The 21,458-nt window shown below is 36.8% G+C and overlaps 1 protein-coding gene across 1 annotated transcript in view; it reads left to right on the plus strand.

Moving 5' to 3' along the window:
* Positions 1-20,770, plus strand: part of LOC112397728 (iron-sulfur protein NUBPL-like) — a 36,772-nt gene extending 16,002 nt beyond the window's left edge. Inside the window, exons 3-5 of the mRNA XM_024741992.1 lie at positions 5,615-5,735; positions 9,502-9,584; positions 18,949-20,770. Coding sequence (XP_024597760.1) covers positions 5,615-5,735; positions 9,502-9,584; positions 18,949-19,011 — 267 coding nt within the window. The 3' untranslated portion in view covers positions 19,012-20,770. The remainder of the gene's footprint in view (positions 1-5,614; positions 5,736-9,501; positions 9,585-18,948) is intronic.
* The last annotated feature ends 688 nt before the right edge of the window (positions 20,771-21,458 follow it).

A 21,458-nucleotide genomic window follows, 5' to 3' on the forward strand; every position in this document is an offset into this window, starting at 1 on the left:
TAAGTTATGCTGTTAGAAATCTAACCACCAGGTTGTTAGTTTATACTTTTGGCAACATGATTTGGAGAGTATACAAGGAGACTTCTAGGGTGCTGGCAATGTTTTATTGACAGCATCATGGTAACCTGGGCCTACTTAACTTTATGATAAGTCCATTCAGTCATGCGCTTGTGATTTGTGTACTTTTTGTGTGTATTCATGATACACTTCAATGAAAAAACTTAAAGAATAGCTTGTAAACTCTAAAAAATTATTGAGATATTTTACATTCTTTTACTTATACTAAGTCTTTGATATCCAGTGTGTATTTTACACTTACAGCACATCCCAATTCAGATTAGCCACATTTCAAGTGTTTAGTAGCCACATGTGAACTAGTGGCTACCTTATTAGACATTGATGGTCTAGAACTCCATCATTTCAGAGCTCTCTGGGCTTAGGCTTTTATTTCAGTTCTTTCCTTGGAGTGTCATGTGGAAAGAATAGGGGATTGTTCTTCCCAAAGACCTCATCTTAGTTTTACTGCAACCTCTCTGTTTTTATAGAATATTTTCTGTTTTTATAAAATATTTTCTGTTTAAAACAGATGGTTATTTTTGTGTGCAGGTTCACAAGATGACCAATAAAACATCATTTTGGTTATTTGTTCTTATTGCTTTATTGGCCGCTGTTCACATGACCACCTTTTGTAAAAGCCAACATTTTATTGAAGTCTGATATACATACACAAAAAGGCATAAATTGTGAGTGTATATAGCTCAATGAATTTTTGCAAAGTGAACACACCCATTGCTTGTATTCAAGAAACAGAACATTACCAGTACCCCAGAAGCTCCTGCCTTGTGCTACCTTCTGATCACTACCCCCAAAGCAGAACCCAAATTATAACACCATAGATTAGTTTTATCTGTTTGTGAACTTAATATAAATGGAATAATAAGTATATACTTTTGTGTGGCTTCTTTTGCTTAAAATTGTGTTTGACAGCTTCACTCATACTGTTGATTGTAGCTATAGTTCTCTCATTCTCATTGATGTGTAGCATTCAATTGTGTGAATATACCACAATTTATTTGTCCATTTTACTGTTGGTGGACATGTGTGTAGTTTTTCATTTTTGGATAATTAGTTATGAACACTTTTGTAATGTCTTTTGGCAACTGTTCACATTTTTAATGTATAACAGAGTGGAAATACTGTGCCTTAATATAGGCATACGTCACTTTAAGTAGATAACTACCAGACAGTTTTCCAAAATGGTGTACCACTTTACACTCCACTGAAGCTATGAGTTTTAGTTGTTCCATGACCTCGCCAACATTTGGTATTTGGGTTTTTTTTGGGGGGTGGGGGTTGTTGTAGTCACAAGGACGTTTTTCTGTTCTAATCAGGTCTTAAGCATAAATGTATGGTATCTCTTTGCGGTTCTAATTTGCATTTCCCTGATGATAATTAAAATTGAACACTTTTTCTCATGTTTGTTCGTCTTTGGGTATCTTTTTTTATGAAGTTCCTGTTAAGTCTCTTGCCCATTTCTCTGTTGTATTATCTGATTTTTTTTCCTTATTGATTTGTAGGAATTCTTTATATATTCTAGATAAAAGTCCTTTGTTGTATATGTGTATTATAGATATCATCTTTTGCTCTACAGCTTGCCTTTTTTTTTTTTTTTTTTCTGTACATGGGCCTCTCACTGTTGTGGCATCTCCTATTGCGGAGCACAGGCTCCGGACGCGCAGGCTCAGCAGCCATGGCTCACGGGCCCAGCCGCTCCGCGGCATGTGGGATCCTCCCGGACCAGGGCATGAACCCGTGTCCCCTGCGTCGGCAGGCGGACTCTCAACCACTGCGCCACCAGGGAAGCCCTACAGCTTGCCTTTTTACTCTCTTAACTATGTCTTCTGATAAGTTATTAATTTTAAAGTAGTCAAATTTAACAAAAAATTTTCATTTATGTTTAGTGCTTCTTTGTGTCCTACTAGAAAAATCTTTGCCTGCCTCCAAGGTTTTAAGTTTATTTTGCTGTTTTCTTCCAAACGTGTTTTGTTTTATCTTTCATATTAGCTCTCCAATCCATCTGTAATTAATATTTGTGTATGGTGTGAGATAGAAGGTTAAGATTGCTTATTTTCCATATGGATATCCAATTAACACTGCAGTGCTGTGTCATCTCTATTATAAATTTGTGACTTCCATGTGTGAGTCTGTTCTGGGCTCACTCTTCTGTTCCATTACAACTTTTATTTTTTAAGGAAAGTGGTATTTGTGTGGGAAGTTTTTGAGATGAAGGAATTCTAGAGTTAAGAGGAATTACTTTGTTCAGTGTAACCTAGGAAGCAGTATTAGGGCATTTATCCTTTAACTAGAAGAATATTATCAGTAATAGAGCCAAGCTTAGGTATCACAACCTCTTAATTTCGAACATACAGAGGGTTGTTTATCTCTAAGTTGTTTTGATTATACATGCTAATTAATAAATGATGTTTGAAAATATATAATTATAGATATAGAGATTCTATAATGTATACTGTATATAGATATATAATAAATTATATAAATATATAGATATATAATATAAATTATCTGTACCGATATATAGATTTTATAATGTATACTATATATAAATATATATTGTAAATTCTACGTATCTATATATAGTACACGTTTATTACTGTGCCAATATGTTATTTTCATTATAACACACATACAAAATTGGAATTAAAAAGGAAATCATAAGGAAGAAATAGAAATTTTAATACTTTCTTCTTACACCCCTGTGTCAGCCAATATGGGCTGGATTATGTGTACTAACAACCCTCAAATTTCAGTGGCTTAAAACAACATGAGTTTATTTCTCTCATGCTACACGTCCATTATGGTTTGGCTGTAACACTCCTCTGCATTGTTCTTACTCTGGCACCCAGGCTGATGGAGCAGCCACTTTCTGGAAGCTTGCTAGTCCCAGGGACAGAGGGAAACATAATGGGGAATTAGCACTTAAAGCTTCTGCCTAGATGTGACACATGTCACTTCAGCTCACATTTCATTGTCCAGAGCAAGTTACGTGTCCTCACATAATTGCAAAGAAGAAAAATGCTAACCTTTGTGCCCAGGAAAAAAATCCTATGCAGAGAACTGTGCAGGAGGAGACCTAGAGTATTTTAGACAGTACTAAAAACTATCACCTCTGAAACGACTGATTTCAGAGCACACAGCCCTGGATTTGTGTTTGTCTAAGAAAATAAACACACAAAGACAAGTCCTTTTAGTTTTTCCATTCCATGTTGTTTTTAAAACCCTACAGTCCTGATAAATGAGTCTCCTACAACTACAGGCACAGTGGTCTCTCTTGCTTAAAACCCTTCAGTGGTGTCTCTGTACTCATACAACCCAGACACTAAACGGCCTGCAAGCCTACCTTTCAGGCCTCATCTCGCACCACTCACCCCATACCTAAACTATACTGCATTTCAGTTCCTTGAAGGAGACGGGAGACATGCTCCTACTTCTGTCTTGAGTGTGTTTCCTCCCTTTCTCCTTGTTTTTACCTGCTTTAACTGTTAGATCAGACATTTCCTGGAGGAAGTCCTCTGTGACTCCAGGGTAGATAGAGTCCTCTCTTTTCTACAGTCTCATAATACTCTGTGCTTTGCTTCTAGAGAAGCTGTTCCAGTTTATAAAATACATTTTTGCACTAAGTTTTCAATCTGTTTCTCCAATTAGTGTGCAAGCTCGAAGTCTGTTTTGCTCACCACTATATGCTACACCTTGTGTTTAGCCTACTTACTGGCATATAATAGGATGTCATTAAAGACTGAGTTTGGTTATAGTCTTATGTCTGTGACATTTATGTAGTCTATATAGAGAATGTCTGAGACATTTATACAGTCCATAGTGAACGATTTAATAATAAGTTAATCACAAACAAACTTCAGATACACTCTTGCTCCATGCCTCTATATCTTGGGAAGTCTAAGAGATTCCAGAGAAGGAATACTTTTCCCATTCTCTCTGGATTAGAATATACCCTCACTTAAATTTTCACGTTGTGTTTCTCCTTTTCCCACTTCTAGAGTGATATTTTTACATTAAAGCTGAAAGCCTTACAGTTAGGGAGTATATCACATTTAACATAAATAGCAGTAAAACTACCCAAGTAATGAGTGTATTATATAGACATAGTGAATAAAATAAGCTGTGTGGTATTTAGCTAGGTTTTCCTCTAACTTTCTGAAGATGGTGCTGAATTACCAAAATACAGTGTGATTTATTTTTTGTGATACTTTGCATCAGCAAAAGGGCATATGATATTTGGAAAATGCTTACCTACAAACTCATGTCCCTCACTATTTGTCTTCATTTACATGTGTTGTAGAAAACCTTAGTCTTTCCTGTTTCTCTTTTCAGAAAGAATAACAAATTTGATCACCTTCTTATTTATATGTTTCATTGTGGACTATCGGTTCTCTTCTGCATTTAAAATGCAAATGTTCTAATAGAGATATCTCCCATAATGATAATCTTATTGGTGGGATTGATAGGATGATACAGACATTGTTATCTCTAAGCCTCTGATAGTTGTTTTCCCCATTTTTATTCTAGAAGAGAACCACGGCTTCCCATCAATAAAAAGTAAGATTAAAAGGATCATGAATAAGGATTATATTTGCAGAACCTGTCTATTTTATTCAACAAATGTTTATGAAGTATCTAGTTTGTGCCAGAAGTTGGGGAAACTCAGAAAGAAATGGACACTTTGTATATAGCTTTAAATTTTTGCTTTGAACAATAACATTTTGATAAGAGCTGAGTTTCAGTATTTTGCTGGCTGTGTCACTTTTCTCACCTATAGAAAGGAGATGATAAAAACCCATCTCATAAAGTTCTGTGAGGAGTAAATAAGATAGTGCATATAAAGCACTTATCCCAGTGCCTGACATAGAATAAGCGCTCAGTATGTGTTAGCTGTTATTTACTGTGAGGCTTTGTCCACAGTTTGCTTAACTATTTCTTTTCCTGTGCTTCTTCCTGCTATTTTTCCCATGTTGCCCTCAGAAGTGAATTTCTAAAACGTACATCTTATTGTGTATCACTGCTGCTTTGGTACCATCTCTGTTGTCTCAAGAAGAAAGTCTCAAATACAGGAATGGCATTTGGCACCTTACCATCTGACCCTGACCTTTCTTACCAAACTAGCTTCTGCCTTGGCAGCTTACTGGGTTGCAGCCCAAAAAGGCCACACAAGTTGTAGTCCGCTGCCTTGGCTTATGCTCTTTCTTCTGCCTAGAATTCCTGCTGTAGGCCTCAACCCCTCTTCTCACACTCAACCTGAAGAAGCAATTCTCTGTGGGCAACTCAGAGGTCCCTCTCTTTCTTCCCAAACAGAATTTTTTGATCCCTGTCATTTATAACTCTTTAGCATTTATCTCATTATTAGAGTTAATGACATGTGTCTTGCTCTCCCACCAGCTTGAGTTCCTTGAGAGCAGAGACCATAACTTATTCATTATTGTATCACTGGAACCTAGTAGGCATGCAGTAAAAACTTGTTGAAATAATGGATTGAAACTTGGTTTAATTTTGTTTTGATTTCAGTGTGTCTTTATTATTCTAGGTTCTGGGCCTTGTCCAAAATATGAGTGTTTTCCAGTGTCCAAAATGTAAACACAAAACTCATATTTTTGGTGCTGATGGTGCAAGGAGACTAGCACGGACCCTTGATCTTGATATTCTAGGTAAGACCACAGGATATTCTTTTGCAAATAAAATGGCATGGTGATGAAGAATGTCGCAAAAAAGGATGAATTGCTTTTGGCTTTGTGTTTAAAATTTTTAGTATAGCACAGTTCTGTGTGTTAACCTTTCTTTGGCTTTTTGTGATACTTCATTAGTGGAAGGCTTTTTGAATAGGGGGTTTGTTCTGCCAATTATGATAACTCTTGCTATAGATAAAAACTGCCTATAACTTGAATTTGAGAGGAGAGTTTTGTGGTTTGAGTATTGTGATTTGAAGCCCACATTTTAAATAATGATCCTCAGTTTGTTTGCTACGTTGGGAAGACAGCTCTCAGTATAAGCAGATATATATACAGAAATACCTGTTCTGTATGTTGTAGCAACCTTTGGAAGTGTCAGTTCTTCGTGTGTATGAAGAAATGCCGTCCTGATCAGTTCTGAATTTATTAGTCCTTTTGCTGTAGAAAACAGTATTTTCTGTTTTCTGTAATCTTATATGTAACCTTTTTATTCTGCAATCTTTTTATGCCATGTCTATAAAATATGCCCCTTGAAATTTACACAGTCTATACAGTTCAGGTTACTGAATTGAAGGATTCATTAGTGTTTTGAGAAGTAAAATCATGTGTTAAAGGAACAAAACACAGATTTTGGATAAAACATGATTTTTAACAAATCCAAAAGCAACTTAATGGACTTTTTAGGAAACATGTTTTGATATTCTACTTATGAGTTGTTGTGGTTTTTTTTTTCCCTTAATTATTTATTTAATTTTTGGCTGTGTTGGGTCTTCGTTGCTGCCTGAGGGCTTTCTGTAGTTGCAGGGAGCGGGGACTACTCTTCATTGTGGTGCATGGACTTCTCATTGCGGTGGCTTCTCTTGTTGCAGAGCACGGGCTCTAGGCGCATGGGCTTCAGTAGTTGTGGTGCACAGGCTTAGCTGCTCCATGGCATGTGGGATCTTCCCGGACCAGGGCTCGAACCCGTGTCCCCTGCATTGGCAGGTGGATTCTTAACCACTGTGCCACCAGGGAAGTCCCTACTTATGAGTTTCTGTTCTGAGCAAAGGCAGGTGTTAGATGCTAAATAAGGGAGGCATAGAGTGAATTATTAGTTTAGGGTAGTTAACAATTAAGATCCCTTAAAGATCAAGGAGTTTCAAAACATTCTTTATTATAATTAAGTTTCTAAAAGTTGATGTTAAATGTATTATTGTTTTTATACATTTGTACTAAAGCAGCTACCACAGTACCAGGTGAATACTAATGATACATTTTGATACATTGTTATAATAGCTACTAATTATATTCTGCAACAGTTTTTCATTTAACCTAGGAAGTTCAATTTCCCAAATGTGCATAATAACATAACAGATTGACATTCACTTATATAATAAAGTAAATGTGTAATTATAATGACGTTATTGAATTATGCTGACAGTATTATAATTCCCTAATTCATGAATGGGTGGTATGATTTTGTAAGTCAGTTATTTAGAATTTGAAACGTGTCTCCTAGAGAAACAGTTTCACATATGGAAGATACATTTTAACCAACAGCTCACAAGTGTAATCAGAAAATCAGAAACACTGATTACTGATCACAGAAAGTGGGTAATGCTATAGACTGCTGTATCTCAAAGTGTTATGGGAAAAATAATGTAGAGTTCTAATGTGGAGCACATCTCCTCCTTTTAATGTCATGGGACCCAGAGGGATGTCCCATGAACTGGAGCAGGGGCTCTGATGATGAAGAGGTTGGAATTGGGAATGAGGAACTGAAATCAGGGAAAGAGCTCTCACAGCCATGGCCTCCTGGATGGGTGAAACCCCCAGGACCCTTTACTGACTCTCTGGCTGCCTCTTATTTTCATCCATGGGGCTGTGTTTCAAATGCTTATTTCGTAAAATGGCTCTTCAGAACTTTATCCATATTCACCTACAGGGGCAGTTTGTACATAGTAGTTAAAGCTCTCAGATCATGCCACAGAAACCCCTTTAACTTATGTCTCTGAAATGTGCTTCCTTCAGCCCTAACCCCTCAAAACTACTTTTCAAGGCCAGGCCGAACCTTACCCACTCTCATTACCTTTACTCCTTTTTCTCCTTCTCCGTACACAATTGTTAGCCTATTACTGCTCTCACTGTGCCACTGTTTTCTAATAAGGTTTTCCTCTTTCTTGTTCTACCCTTCTGTGGATTGTGAGTCTCTGGAGGGCAGAAGTGATGTCACTAGGTGGCTATAAAACGGAGAAGGTTTTACTGTTTTTTCTTTCATTACTGTAGTAGAAATGAAAGCATTCAGTATTCTTTACTATATAATGGCAGTTCATAAATCAAGAGAAAAAACTTTGCAGGTTTCTAAGTATTTTCTGTAATATCTTCTCCTGCCTGCCCCTGTGATAGCTTCCTACAGTCTAAAGTTGATGTATAGAATAGACATCAAATTTACTGAAAAGCTGGTCTTTAAATGGTTACTGAAGTATTCATGTATTTTGTCTATTGAACTTTTAGGAAAGAGTTAAACAGTTGGTTAAGATCTCAAAATTTGCTGGTAGGAGGAGCATGAAATATCTGTTCCTCCATGTAGCTCATAATATAAATTGTAGTAGGTTTGTAATTTTGTAACACATTCTTCTGCATTATTTCCGTTGCCTGGCATGGTGCTGAATGAATTCTTTATATAAAACACACACACACACACATGCACACACACACGTTTCAATAACCTTTGGGTGGACTTGGAGTAGGTGTAAGAATGCTGAGTACCATGACAAGTCAACTCTTCTACTCCTTTTACTGCAATTTTTTTTTTTTTTTTGCGGTACACATGCCTCTCACTGTTGTGGCCTCTCCCGTTTTGGAGCACAGGCTCTGGACGCACAGGCTCAGCGGCCATGGCTCACGGGCCTAGCCGCTCCGCGGCATGTGGGATCTTCCCAGACCAGGGCACGAACCTGTGTCCCCTTCATCGGCAGGCGGACTGTCAACCACTGCGCCACCAGGGAAGCCCTACTGCATTTTTAATGTCAGCCTTTTGAAAGGCTTCATTTGTGATGGTGTGGTAGAAAGAGTCAATTGGATGATGGATCAGAGCATTTTTCCTCTAAATCCTACTACCTAATATATCCTCAGGGAAGACACATACCCTCTCTGACCTCAAGTCTGTATATTGGGGGTTCTTATATATTTTCTGAGAGCTCATCAAGCTCACAAGTTATATATAATGCTATATAGATTAATACATAATAAAAGAAAAATAATTCTATCTGATAAAGAGGCAGATAGTTGAAATAACAGGTCTGGCCTAATTTTCAGCAGTTCTGTTAGCTCAGTCATCTGCTATCAGGAAGATTATTTTGTTGGCTTTTTTTAAACTACTTTGCCACCCCATCTTTTCCTCTTCAGTTTCCTCTTATTATGTGGCAAAATATGTCTATATCAGTTATTACAGGGAGAAAAATTTACAGATGTCTTCCAGGCCATTTGTTGCTGAAAGACTTCCAGCAAAGAATAAATCAGAGGCCTTATTCTATGATTGGCTGCCACACTGCTTTCATATATACATATGTGATCATGGAACTGCCCTCAAATGGAATATTTTGCCCCTGATTTTCGTTTGAAATTTGTTTTTCAGAGATTTAGCGATTTGAGGATAGTCATAACTCAAGTTGATTTGAGTTGATTTGTTTCTTTCTGCAATTCAAAGAATTAAATTCTAAAAGCCAATATAAACTTCTGCGGTACTAATGGTGGGCTCTTTTAGGAGACATTCCCTTACATCTTAATATACGGGAAGCTTCAGATACAGGCCAGCCGATTGTGTTTTCACAGCCTGAAAGTGATGAGGTAAGTTATATTTCTAAATATGTATTTTAATTTCTTTTCACAGGATATATACTTTTTGATGTATAGAAAGAAAGTTGGGGAGATCAAGTTTGTCTATTTGGAATATATATGTTAAACAAAGATTAGTTAACTTATACAAAGTATCTTTAAGTTACTATTTTATATGGTAGACATACCAGTACTGACTCTGAATTATCAACTGGACACGTTCACCTACAAAGAATTGTCACCCAACCAGTTTTTTCATGAAGAACACGAACAGTAAGAGCTTGTAGAGTTCTTATGTTGCTGGCTAGCAATATCTAACTGCCCGAGGTTATTATATTTCAGTATTAGAAGTTCATCTGATTGTTGGGAGAAGGAAACCTAATACAAGAAAATATTGAGTCGGATATAGGGAAACTGTATAAACCTTTAGAGACGGGATTTTCATTGCATTTATTTTAATAAATAAGATTGAGGAGGTGAGGTGGGAAAACTAGTAGTGTTTCATTAGCTAATATCATTGGGGATACAGTTGATAGATTTTCAAAGATTGCTGAAGCTTAATGCCTTTAAGCATAAGTTCTTTAATTTTACTCCTTTTTAAAATAGAAATAAAATCATCCATGTATATCTCTTCTTTCCTAAGTAGCACTTGCTGTTTAAGTTTGAAAGTGAGCCATCATCTGGTACATCAGTTTTGATGTCGTTTTTGTGCTCCTTTGCCAAGCAGCCCCAATCAGTCTTCTAGCAGTTTCTTTTTTTCCCTTATGTAATGAGTATAACTTTATAGTACCATTATTTTGTCTGTCCATAACTACTACCCCTTTTATTCTAGTTTGCTTCCTCTAATCCCATGTGAACTGGAAAATAAAAGAGCCAAGCTTGGTTAGAGCTGTGAATAAAGTAAGGGCAAAACTGACAGTCAGGAGTCTCAGATTGGTAAAGTAGGTTCATTCTGAATTATCTCTTTTAGGTGCCGAGAGCTCCTTTCTCTTTCTTAAGGGTTGGCAGTTATGATATAGGTGATTGAGTTGCTGGGAATATGATCTCTGAGTAAACGCAATGTAGTACTTATCATTGTTCTTCTTTTCTCTGCCTTTTAGGTAATAAACATTAAATTTCCTTTTCAGTCTTTTCTTAGAAATCTTTTGGATAAGCAAAACCCATAACCTTTTATTGCTTTCACAGTTGAAGTCTGGCAATCCCAACTACCATAGGTGTACTTTATGCAGTGAATGAAAAGTTGTATGAAAATTGAGGGTTTTTAAATTACACACTTTTAAATGCTTCCTGAGAACAGACAATTTAAAGACATTCTGTGGTGAATACAAATAATTACCTACTAGTTTAATTCAATTATGAACTTACGTTTTTAAATATTTTCCCACCTGTCCATTATTGCTTTTTTTCTTTGAGATTCTCCAAAAGCAAGAAACATTTCAAAAAGTTAAAGGAATGTAATATAACAGAGAACATATAGCAACCATCAAAAGGTAATATGATTTGAAACTCTAAACAACAGTGTTTGTAGAGTTTGTTGGAGTTACATGTTTTTAAAATCTCATTTACATTTACGTAAACATTAGACCTATTATTTTACTGTTGCTGGGTGACATTTATGGGAATGTGAGCAAGATGCCTCTTTGGGGTTTAAGTTAGATTTGATTTGGTGAGGTCTCTGCTAAAGTAGTGAGAATTTCATGCACCACATTGTCAGCCTTACATGTGAAGACTTCTGCCTTATATATGAAGACTTCTGAGCAATTTTAAGATTTAGACATGTCCATGAAAAGGAAAAAAATGGAGCCTTGTATTTAATTTGTTTTCATGGAAGTTATTGCTTCCTACTCTTAGATTGCAGACATTCATTATTATTAACCACCTTCCTAATAATAATAGCAGTTAGAGTATGCTAGACACTGTTAGACATTTATATACTTTCTATGCTCACAAGAACTTAATGTAATATATAAATAGTCCGCATTTTGCAGATGAGGAAACCGAGGCTCATAGAAGCTAAATAGGTGTCCCAAGGTCACAGAACTAATAAATGGCAAGATGTGATTAAAAGGCAAGTCTGTTCCTTCCAAATATTGTCCTCTTTCCATTGTATCACCTTCTGGGTCCTCTACTAATAGCTATGATTTCCTCAATTCCTTCTAAGACGTGAGTACAGTACTTGAGTGTATTAAATACAATATATTATTTGATTCTCATAGCACATTTGTGAGATATGTGTGATAATCTCCATATTTCAGATGAAGAAGCGAGATTCATTTATAGTAAGGAATTTGTCTAAGGTAGTACTAGAGGCTATTTCCACACTCAGCTCTGAAACCATAGCCCATGTATCCTCTTCCTGGTGCAGTATCTGCTTCCCTTCCTAATTAATTGCAAGATTACTCAGTGTCTCTCTATTGTGTATATGTAGGCTAGCTTTCAGTTCACCTCCTTTTCATATCACAGAGGTCTAGAGAAGAGGGTGGGCACACTCTGCCCCTCAGGTCCCACTGGTGTGCACAACCACAGGGCATAATACAGAGAGGATCCTAACCTGGGTCTGAGAATCCCATGAAGTTATATCCAGAATGTATGAGTGTGCATTTTTCTGGGGAATTGAGCAAGGGCTTTATTACATTCTCAAAGAGGTCTCTGCATGAAAGGAAAAGCATTAATCTGTATTAGCTTGGGGTTTCATTTAAGAAGAATGCCACTTTCTAAGTATGACCTTAGGCAAGTTCCCTCATGTCTCTGAACCTTTCTCTCCATCTGTAAATTGTTATCATAATGAGAAGGATTAAATGAGATGATAATGTGAAAATACTTTGAAAAATGCCAAGTAGAATACAACTATGAGTATTTATGTCTTCTGAAATGTTCTGTATAAGATGCTATAGCAATAAATGTCTTTCTCCTGCCCTTTATCAAGGGATTGAGTCCATTTTTGCCCTTCCCCTTACGTAGCTTCAAGTAAATGTCACTCTTTGGTGGCATCTAAAAATCAGAGCAGAATTTGAATCATGAGATATGGGTAGAGTTCTCAGCTCAGCATTAAAGATTTAGATATTAGCATTAAAGTCCTAGATATTAGGAAGCTGTTGCTGAGTCCTGGAATCAGGATCCTTCTGGTTATTCTTGAATCTTACCTCCTGATAATCCCCTTCCCTTTTGCCCTATGAACTTAAATGGAAATATGCTCTCAGAAGCTGGTCACAGCCCTCTGAACAAATTCTACCATATGCATGGAAGCTTAGTGCCCATTCTACCTGCATGTCTTCATTTAAAGAATGAAGGAAGTGTTTACTTGTCAACGTGATAAACTTCTGCAAAAGTTAATGGGATGGAATATGCAAAATTATTTGTTAATAGTTAGCCCCTTAGATTGATACTTTTTATTGTTTGCTTTTAGGGGTTTACTACAGGCAAATTTATTAACAAGTAAAAGTTTCATCTTTAGCTTTCTGTCTTCTTTCTAATTCTACCTTCTCTTCTCCATCTTTCATCACTCCCTCCTCTCAGCACCAGGTTCCAGGGCTCTCATTCTCTGCCCATAAAATCTTTTAAAAAATTAGGCATTAGGGATTTAACTCTCCCAGTAATATTTAACTTTCAGAAGAGACAAACACTAAGAACACAGTGATTAATCGAAAGGTATGAAATGTGCTGACTTTGAGGCATAATTGGAAAAGCTGGGAAGGGTTACAGTACCAATTAAAAAGCTCCATCAGGGCTTCCCTGGTGGCTCAGTGGTTGAGAGTCCGCCTGCCGATGCAGGGGACACGGGTTCGTGCCCCGGTCCGGGAAGATGCCACATGCTGCGGAGCGGCTGGGCCCGTGAGCCATGGCCGCTGAGCCTGCGCGTCCGGAGCCTGTGCTCCGCAACGGGAGAGGCCACAACAGTGAGAGGCTCACGTACCGCAAAAAAAAATAAAAATAAAAAGCTCCATCAGGCTTCTGCCTACTCAGCCAAAGGTCAGAACCTTCTGCATATGTGCACCACTGAGGAAAGGGGAGTAATTGAAACTCCAAATATAAGTAGTGTAAAATAGCCAGAGAAAGCAATAGAGGAAGGGAGAGAAAGTGGACACTTTAGGATTCAGAACTCTTAAATTCAATAGCATTTCCTCTTGTTTGTGTAATTATAATTGTTCATTCAACTATATCTACCTTTTGCCTTTGATTGAGTCCGGGACACAGTGATGGACTCATGATTGACTATTAATTTTGTGGTTTCATTCTTTTTGTCAAGTAAAAATCTTAATATTGATGTGTTAAAAAGTGTGCTGTGAGATATTCCTGGTAAAGACTTTTAAATGTAAATAGAAACTTTATTATCTTATAATTTATACATTATTACCTCATAGTCCTAATATGAAATGACTGTGAATGGAAAATTAGAACTTCAAATATTTAAAAACAAAGACAAAGGGAAAAGCTCACCATAAAACTTCTGCACTTTGGTTGCCATCCAGTTCCTTTACTTGATAATGACAGAGCAGACAAATAAGATCCAGCTGTATTATCTGTGTCTCTAGATGGCCCAATGAAAGATCTTGAATAGGAGAGAAGAGTTAGTTCATGTAGAGTTGAGTTGATGAGAAAGAGAGTATTAATAGCCTGAGAAATCTAAATCATAGTTTTTACATATATATGTTTGCTTTTCCTAGTTGTAGATTAAACAGAAGGAAAGGATTTAATTTACTTATTCCTCAGGCAGAAAAAGTGTCCAAAAGGATATGTTAATATGAGCTCTTCAAAGAGATTGTAAATTACTTGAGGACATAATAGTAATAATAGTAACCACTAGTATTTATTATTTGCTTCTTATATTCCAGTACTTCACATAGTTTATTCTTACTTAATATGCCCCCAAGCCCTTTGAGGTAGATACTATTATTATAACCATTTTACACGTATGGGAACTGAGCCTAGAAGGGTTAATTAACTTGCCCAGGGCCAGTGTTAATAAGTAATGGAACCAGAATTTTAAACCATACCTATCTGATGTCAAGGCCCCACCTCTTCACCAGTGAGCACTTCTGCCTCCCTTTTTTATTGTTACCTCCCACAGATTTCCCGAAACAATGCATTGCACACAATAAGAACCAAAAAGTATTTGTTGAAATGATATTGCACTGGTTGAAAAAATTCAATCTCAACAGTTTTGTGGAAATTGAAACTGTTAAACTAAGCACTTTTAGTGGTTTCTCAGCAAATAAAAATCTAACCGTTGCTTTGAGTGTGATATATTGGAAGTTTAAGCTTAGAGATAGTCCAAGGTTAAATGTAGCAAAGTTGATTATTATGGAATCATTCAGTATTTTGTGCAGTCAGATAGGTTTATGTCTCTAATTTAACATAAGTTAGAACTAAGATTATAGAATGATATGGCCTCAGCTTGCCTTAGTGAGCTTTAAATTTTCATTGTAAAATATTAGGCTTTAAACACCTAGAAAAGCTACTGGGGGATAAAAGGTATTTATAAAGATGCATGTGTTAGCATACAGTATTTGTTTTTCTCTTTCTGACTTACTTCACTCTGTATGACAGACTCTAGGTCCATCCACCTCACTACACATAACTCAATTTCATTTCTTTTTATGGCCAAGTAATATTCCATTGTATATATGTGCCACATCTTCTTTATCCATTCATCTGTCGATGGTCACTTAGGTTGCTTCCATGTCCTGGCTATTGTAAATAGAGCTGCAGTGAACACTGTGGTACATGACTCATTTTGAATTGTGGTTTTCTCAGGGTATATGCCCAGTAGTGGGATTGCTGGGTCATATGGTAGTTCTATTTGTAGTTTTTTAAGGAACCTCCATACTGTTCTCCATAGTGGCTGTACCAAATCACATTCCCACCAACAGCGCAGGAGGGTTCCCTTTTTTCCATACCCTCTCCAGCATTTATTCCTTGTAGGTTCTGATGAACCTAGGGGCAGGACAGGAATAAAGATGCAGACATACAGAATGCACTTGAGGACACGGAGAAGGGGAAGGGGAAGGCTGGGACGAAGTGAGAGAGTAGCATTGACATATATACACTACCAAATGTAAAACAGATAGCTAGTGGGAAGCAGCCACATAGCAGAGAGATCAGCTCGGTGCTTTGTGACCACCTAGAGGGGTGGGATAGGGAGGGTGGGAGGGAGACACAAGAGGGAGGGGATATGGGGATATATGTATAGCTGGTTCACTTTGTTATACAGCAGAAACTAACACACCATTGTAAAGCAATTATACTCCAATAAAGATGCTTTTAAAAAAAAGATGCATGGCTGAAAATCAGCACTTTTAGATTTAAGAGAAATATTTCTTTATAAAATATGTTATTTCCATTTTTTTTTTTTTTTTGAGGTACGCGAGCCTCTCACTGTTGTGGCCTCTCCCGTTGCGGAGCACAGGCTCCGGACACGCAGGCTCAGCGGCCATGGCTCACGGGCCCAGCCGCTCCGCGGCATGTGGGATCTTCCCAGACCGGGGCATGAACCCATGTCCCCTGCATCGGCAGGTAGACTCTCAACCACTGCACCACCAGGGAAGCCCTGTTATTTCCATTTTTAAACAAAGTCTGTTGTTTCTGTTAACTATAGCAGAGACTGAAACCATTTTTAGATAGAGCATTATGATTAGAATTACTTGTAGTTTGGATTTACTGTTTAATATGTAATGTGGTAGAAGGAGCTGGGCTTTGGAGTCAGGCGGACCCACGTGTGAATGTTCTCCAGCCTGCTGACTTCGTGACTTTGAGCAGACAACTCCAAGTTCTTCATCCACATTGAACCAATGGTGTTTATTTTACATAAGTGAGATTACTTATGAGATTACATAAATGAGATTACTTATACTAGTACTTGGTATAGTATGTACTCAGTAAAAACGTATAAGGCCTTATTCATGTTTTGAGAGCTATTCTTTAAAAAAACAAAAAAAGGACGCAAATGAAATTTTAACAGTTTCCTGGTAAAATAAAGTATAATTCAACTATTAGGGATTGAACATAGTTGTTGTTTTTTTCAGTGATCTGACATAGGTATTGTTTATTGACATAGGTGTTGAGTTACAGAGGTGTGTTCAGTGTGTACAGTTTCACTGATCTGTGCACTTAGGACCAGTGCATGTATTTAAAAAATTTTTTTAAATATGTATCACCAATGAAAAAGTAGCATTTGAAAGTAGATTTATGTGTAATGTCCTTACACTGTCAAGGTAGATCTTAAAGGAACTAAATAGAATTACTCTCTGATTAGTTTTTAAATTATACTGATGTTTCTAGGTTAAAAACTGACAAATATTAAATATACAACTTCCAAACAAAAGGGGTCAAGTTTATTTTTAAAAGTTAGTGGAAAATAAGTTAGCATAGCTTGAATAAGAAATTAAACCAGGTCTTTTGGAGAGACCACAAAAGCTTGATAAATACAAACCCAAATATATCAATTATTAATATTATAAATAACCAATTGCTCCTTTTAAAGTCAAACATTTCTGACTATAATCATTGGATTTTTTTTCAAGAAGTAGAGCCAAAATATAAGATTTAAAGTAGTAACGTGAAACATATATTTTATGTTTCAACAATGAAACAAGTAGCATAGCAATATACATACAGACAACATACACTTAAGGATTTGTCACTATTGTAATTAGTGTCACTTAAAGTTTTCATAATGAACAATTTTCCAACATGTTGATTGAGAGATAACAGACATGACTGGCTTTTTTCACCATCCCCCAGGGCAGAAATGTAAGTAACCTTTTTTTTTTTTTAACGTATATATGTATCTATTCTTTTTCAAATTCTTTTCAGAATATTGAGCAGCATTCCCTGTGCTATACAATAGCTCCTTGTTTATATGTATATATACATATGTATCCACAGATACAGGTACATATACACACACACAAATATGTGTGTGTATATATGCATTTTTTGTTCTTTCTTTATGATCTTAATATGTGGCAAATATTTAAGTTTCTGGTGTGAGTTACAAATATGGGTTTCTCTTTGTGGCACAAGATTTTATATATATATATATATATATATATATTATATCAAAATTCTTTTGTTTTTCAAATTGCTGATTTCTTAATACATTGTATCAACTTCATAATGTAAATACAGAGAGGTCTATATTAAAATATTTCCCCCAATGGAGGAAATATTTACTTTCAAGCATAGTTTTAAAATATCAAGATGTGTGAAACACAGTTAAACACTTCATCAAGTCAGGGTGAAGAAGACTCAAATAGTCCTTTTACCATGCGGAGTCAGGGAGCTGGCCAGCCTGGGTTCAGAGCCCAGCTCATCTCACACTAGCTGTGATGCTGTGGACAAGACTCTTCACCTTTCACGGTCTTGGTTTTCTTGTCTATAAAGTGGGAACCGTGACAGAATTTACCCCTTAGGGTAACTTGAGGATAGATGAAATAATACTTGGCAGATATTAAGTACTCAAGTAAAATTTAGCTCTTAGCATTACTTCCAGTAGTAGCAGTAGTAGTACCAGTAGTATTAGCAGCGGCAGCGGCGGCAGCAGCAGCAGCAGCAGCAGTAGTAGTAGAAGTAGAAGTAGAAGTAGTATGTATACAACAGTAAACATATAAATGTATAAATTTCTGGTTCTAGAAAATCTTACTATTGTCTTACAGTTACTTTTTATAGATAAGATAGGAGAAATAAGTAGTATTTACATTTCAATTGTTTAAAACTTTAAAATGCAAATGCCATGACCATTGTTCTAACTGGACTGTGCAGGCATTAGGTTAGTTGTGGCCCACTTAGCACCTGGGAGCTGCTTTTCGTGTTCTGTTGTACTGGGGTGCCAGAGATGAAGAGTATGACAACTGATTCCAGGAATTCTTGCGTGGTACTTAAATCTCACCAAATGGAGGAGCCTAGGGGTGCTTGGTGCTGGTATTAGACACCATTGTCAGAGAGAATAAAGAAAATACTTTCTGAAGATAAACATAGGGTGGTAATAGATAGCCTTTTCAAAAATGACTAATAGCCCTTATGCCAAAGAAGTTTAGCAGTATCTAACTCAAGATATCAATTTGTCAGAAGAGGAAGATGTAAGTTTTCTGCAGCTAGACTGGGTTGCTAGTTTGCTGACACAGGAGTTAGAGTTTGAAAAACAGTAATTGCTGCTACTAAATATTTTTTTTGGAAAGTCCCCTTCCAAATAATCTAAACCCCTTTCTCCCCTGCCCTACATGCAGTGTTCATAGCAGTATCTTGTAACTATTGAGTTTCCTCATCTCATTCAGCCTTTCTACTATTCAATTCAGTAGACAGCTATGGCAAACAGTTTGTGAGTCATTTGATGTCTACTTGGGAGAAATGTAGAACAAACAAATCTGTTCTTCTCCAGGCCAAAGCCTACCTGAGGATTGCTACCGAAGTGGTAAGAAGATTGCCACCACCTCCAGAGTGATTCCCCAAGTGTCTTGGAAATCCGCCTGGTGCTTGACAGTAAGACATTTGGAAATCAGCAGTGTGGTGGTGAAATCTACAGAAATAATAACAATCATAGTTGTTTTCTTGTATTTCTAAAGAAATAATGTCTTATCTTCAAATTTGATTTCCTAAACAATGACTTAACAAAGTTTTTACATACCGATGCTTACTGCTACATTAGGAATTGTTTTGCAAGCTGTTGTGTACCAGCTTCACAGAACTGCATTTTATTTTATTGAACTACCCCTTAAGGAATCACGAGTTTATATTACAAGCCCAACCTTCAGTTCAGGAGAGAACTGTGCTCTTTTTGCAGGACTACAGAGTTAAAGAATTTACTGAATGTGAGTATGGATGTTAAGTGTGACATCTCTCCATCAGGCAGTTTGGTCTGGGTTTGAATCCTGCCTCTAGTACTATCTTAGACACATTCTTGTTCCAGATAAACCTCTACTTCTTCATCTGGACTAGACTCTCCCCTAGACTTAATAAATCTCAATCTCCAGGGGTGGAGTCTGGACATGTGTGTTTTTAACAAGATCATAATGATTCTGATTATGATGGCAATACTACTAATAATAACTAACATTTATCAAGTGTTTTCTTGTGTCCTTATAGTTAATCTTTCATTCATATGAGTGGGGTACTGTTGTTATTTCCACTTTACAGATGGGGAAACTGAGATATGGGAAAGTTAACTGTCTTCCTGAAGGTTACTGTCTAGCAAGTGGAGGTTTGAACTTGGGCAGTTGGATACTGGATCCTTCCTTTTGTACACCAAAGGGCATTTGTTTATTTCAAAAGAGGAATAGGATTATAGTATTCAGAATTTCCTCAAACTTATTTGACCATGAACTCTCCCAACCTCCCCTTTAGGAGCATTTCTTGGAGTTCATATTTCAAAGAATACACCTGGAAAAGCATCTTGTCTGATTGAGGCTGAGAGAGAGAGAGAGAGAGAGAGTGTGAGTGTCAGTCAAGAGTTCCCAAGGTTATAAAGCTGCAAGTACTGATAAGAGTCATTAGTTAATCCTTACTTACAAGGAGGTGGTCTGTGACCTTTGGCAAATGCCTGAGTTCCTTTGCTCTGTAGTTAAGCAGCCAGAAAATTAGGTAAAGAGTTACATGTCATTATAAACATGTTTTTGCACACTTATGCTCCCATAAAAAACTGTGCATGGATGTTTATAGCAGCTTTATTTGTAATAGCCAAAACAACCCAGAGTTTTCCAATGGGTGAATGGTTAGAAAAACTGTGGTATATCCATACCATGGAATACTACTCAGCGATTAAAAAAAGAACAAACTATGGATACATGCAACAACCTAGATAAATTCCAGATAATTAGGCTGAATGAAAAAGCTAATCCGAAAAGGTTTTGTACCATATGATTCAATTTATAAAACATTCTTGAAATGACAAAATTATAGAAATGGAGAGCAGATTAGTGGTTTCCAGGGGTTAAGGAGGGGATTGGTGATGGGGGAGGGAATTGTGTTTGTGGCTATACAAAGGCAACATCAGAAATCCTTGTGAGGATGGAAATGCTCTGTGTCATGACCGTACAGATGTCAGTATCTTGGTTGTGAAATTGTGCAACAGCTTTGCAAGATGTTACCATTGGAGGAAATTGGGTAAAGGGCACAATGGAATCTCTCTGTATCATTTCTTACAGCTGCATGTGAAGCTACAATTATCTCAGAATAAAAATAAGAGTATAATTTTAAAAAGCAAACTTGTGCTGCTGTGTCTGAACTGAAATCTCCTGGACCAAATTATCCATGCTAATTAAAATCATGAATAAAAGTATTTGTGGACACACAGTAATCATCATTCATCACTGAAAAGGAAGTAACTTTAAGTTGTAGATATGTATTTGTATTTTATTGTCTTTTTGGAAGAAGGCCAATGTAGATAATCATTGAGTATTTCTAAATACGAAAAAGCAAGTAACTGAACCAAGCTTGACTTTACCTTAGAAAAAGAATAATTTAAATAAGGTCCAGAGGTGATTAAAGTTGTGTACCAGAATTTAATACATCTCATGGAGAAATGGGAAAGATAGACTTCACTCATAAATATACAACTTAGAGAAGATTCACATATATAATCACCTGCTCCCTTCTCCCTCACTTACTAGTCTCTGCAGATGCTTCCAGGAAAGCCACTGAAACAAATTGTGGTTAGGGTTTATACCCAGGTTTAAAAGTGGAGGAGGGGAAAGTAGGTTTAAGAGCAAGAATGAAGCTTAGTCTAAAGTTTTTGCCCCTGGTAGCCTTTGCTAAGCTTCAGAGAGCTGACTTCAAATAGACTATCAAGCATAGATAGTCTGCCTGTTGCTAGGGGTAATATTTATTTCCTCATTCTTCACATTTCCACAGAGTGTAGAGAATTTCCATTCCCCTGTCCAGGAGGGAAAGGCA

This window comes from Neophocaena asiaeorientalis, unplaced genomic scaffold (genome assembly GCF_003031525.2).
Source record: "Neophocaena asiaeorientalis asiaeorientalis breed wild unplaced genomic scaffold, Neophocaena_asiaeorientalis_V1.1 scaffold83, whole genome shotgun sequence".
NCBI classification, from domain to species: domain Eukaryota; kingdom Metazoa; phylum Chordata; class Mammalia; order Artiodactyla; family Phocoenidae; genus Neophocaena; species Neophocaena asiaeorientalis.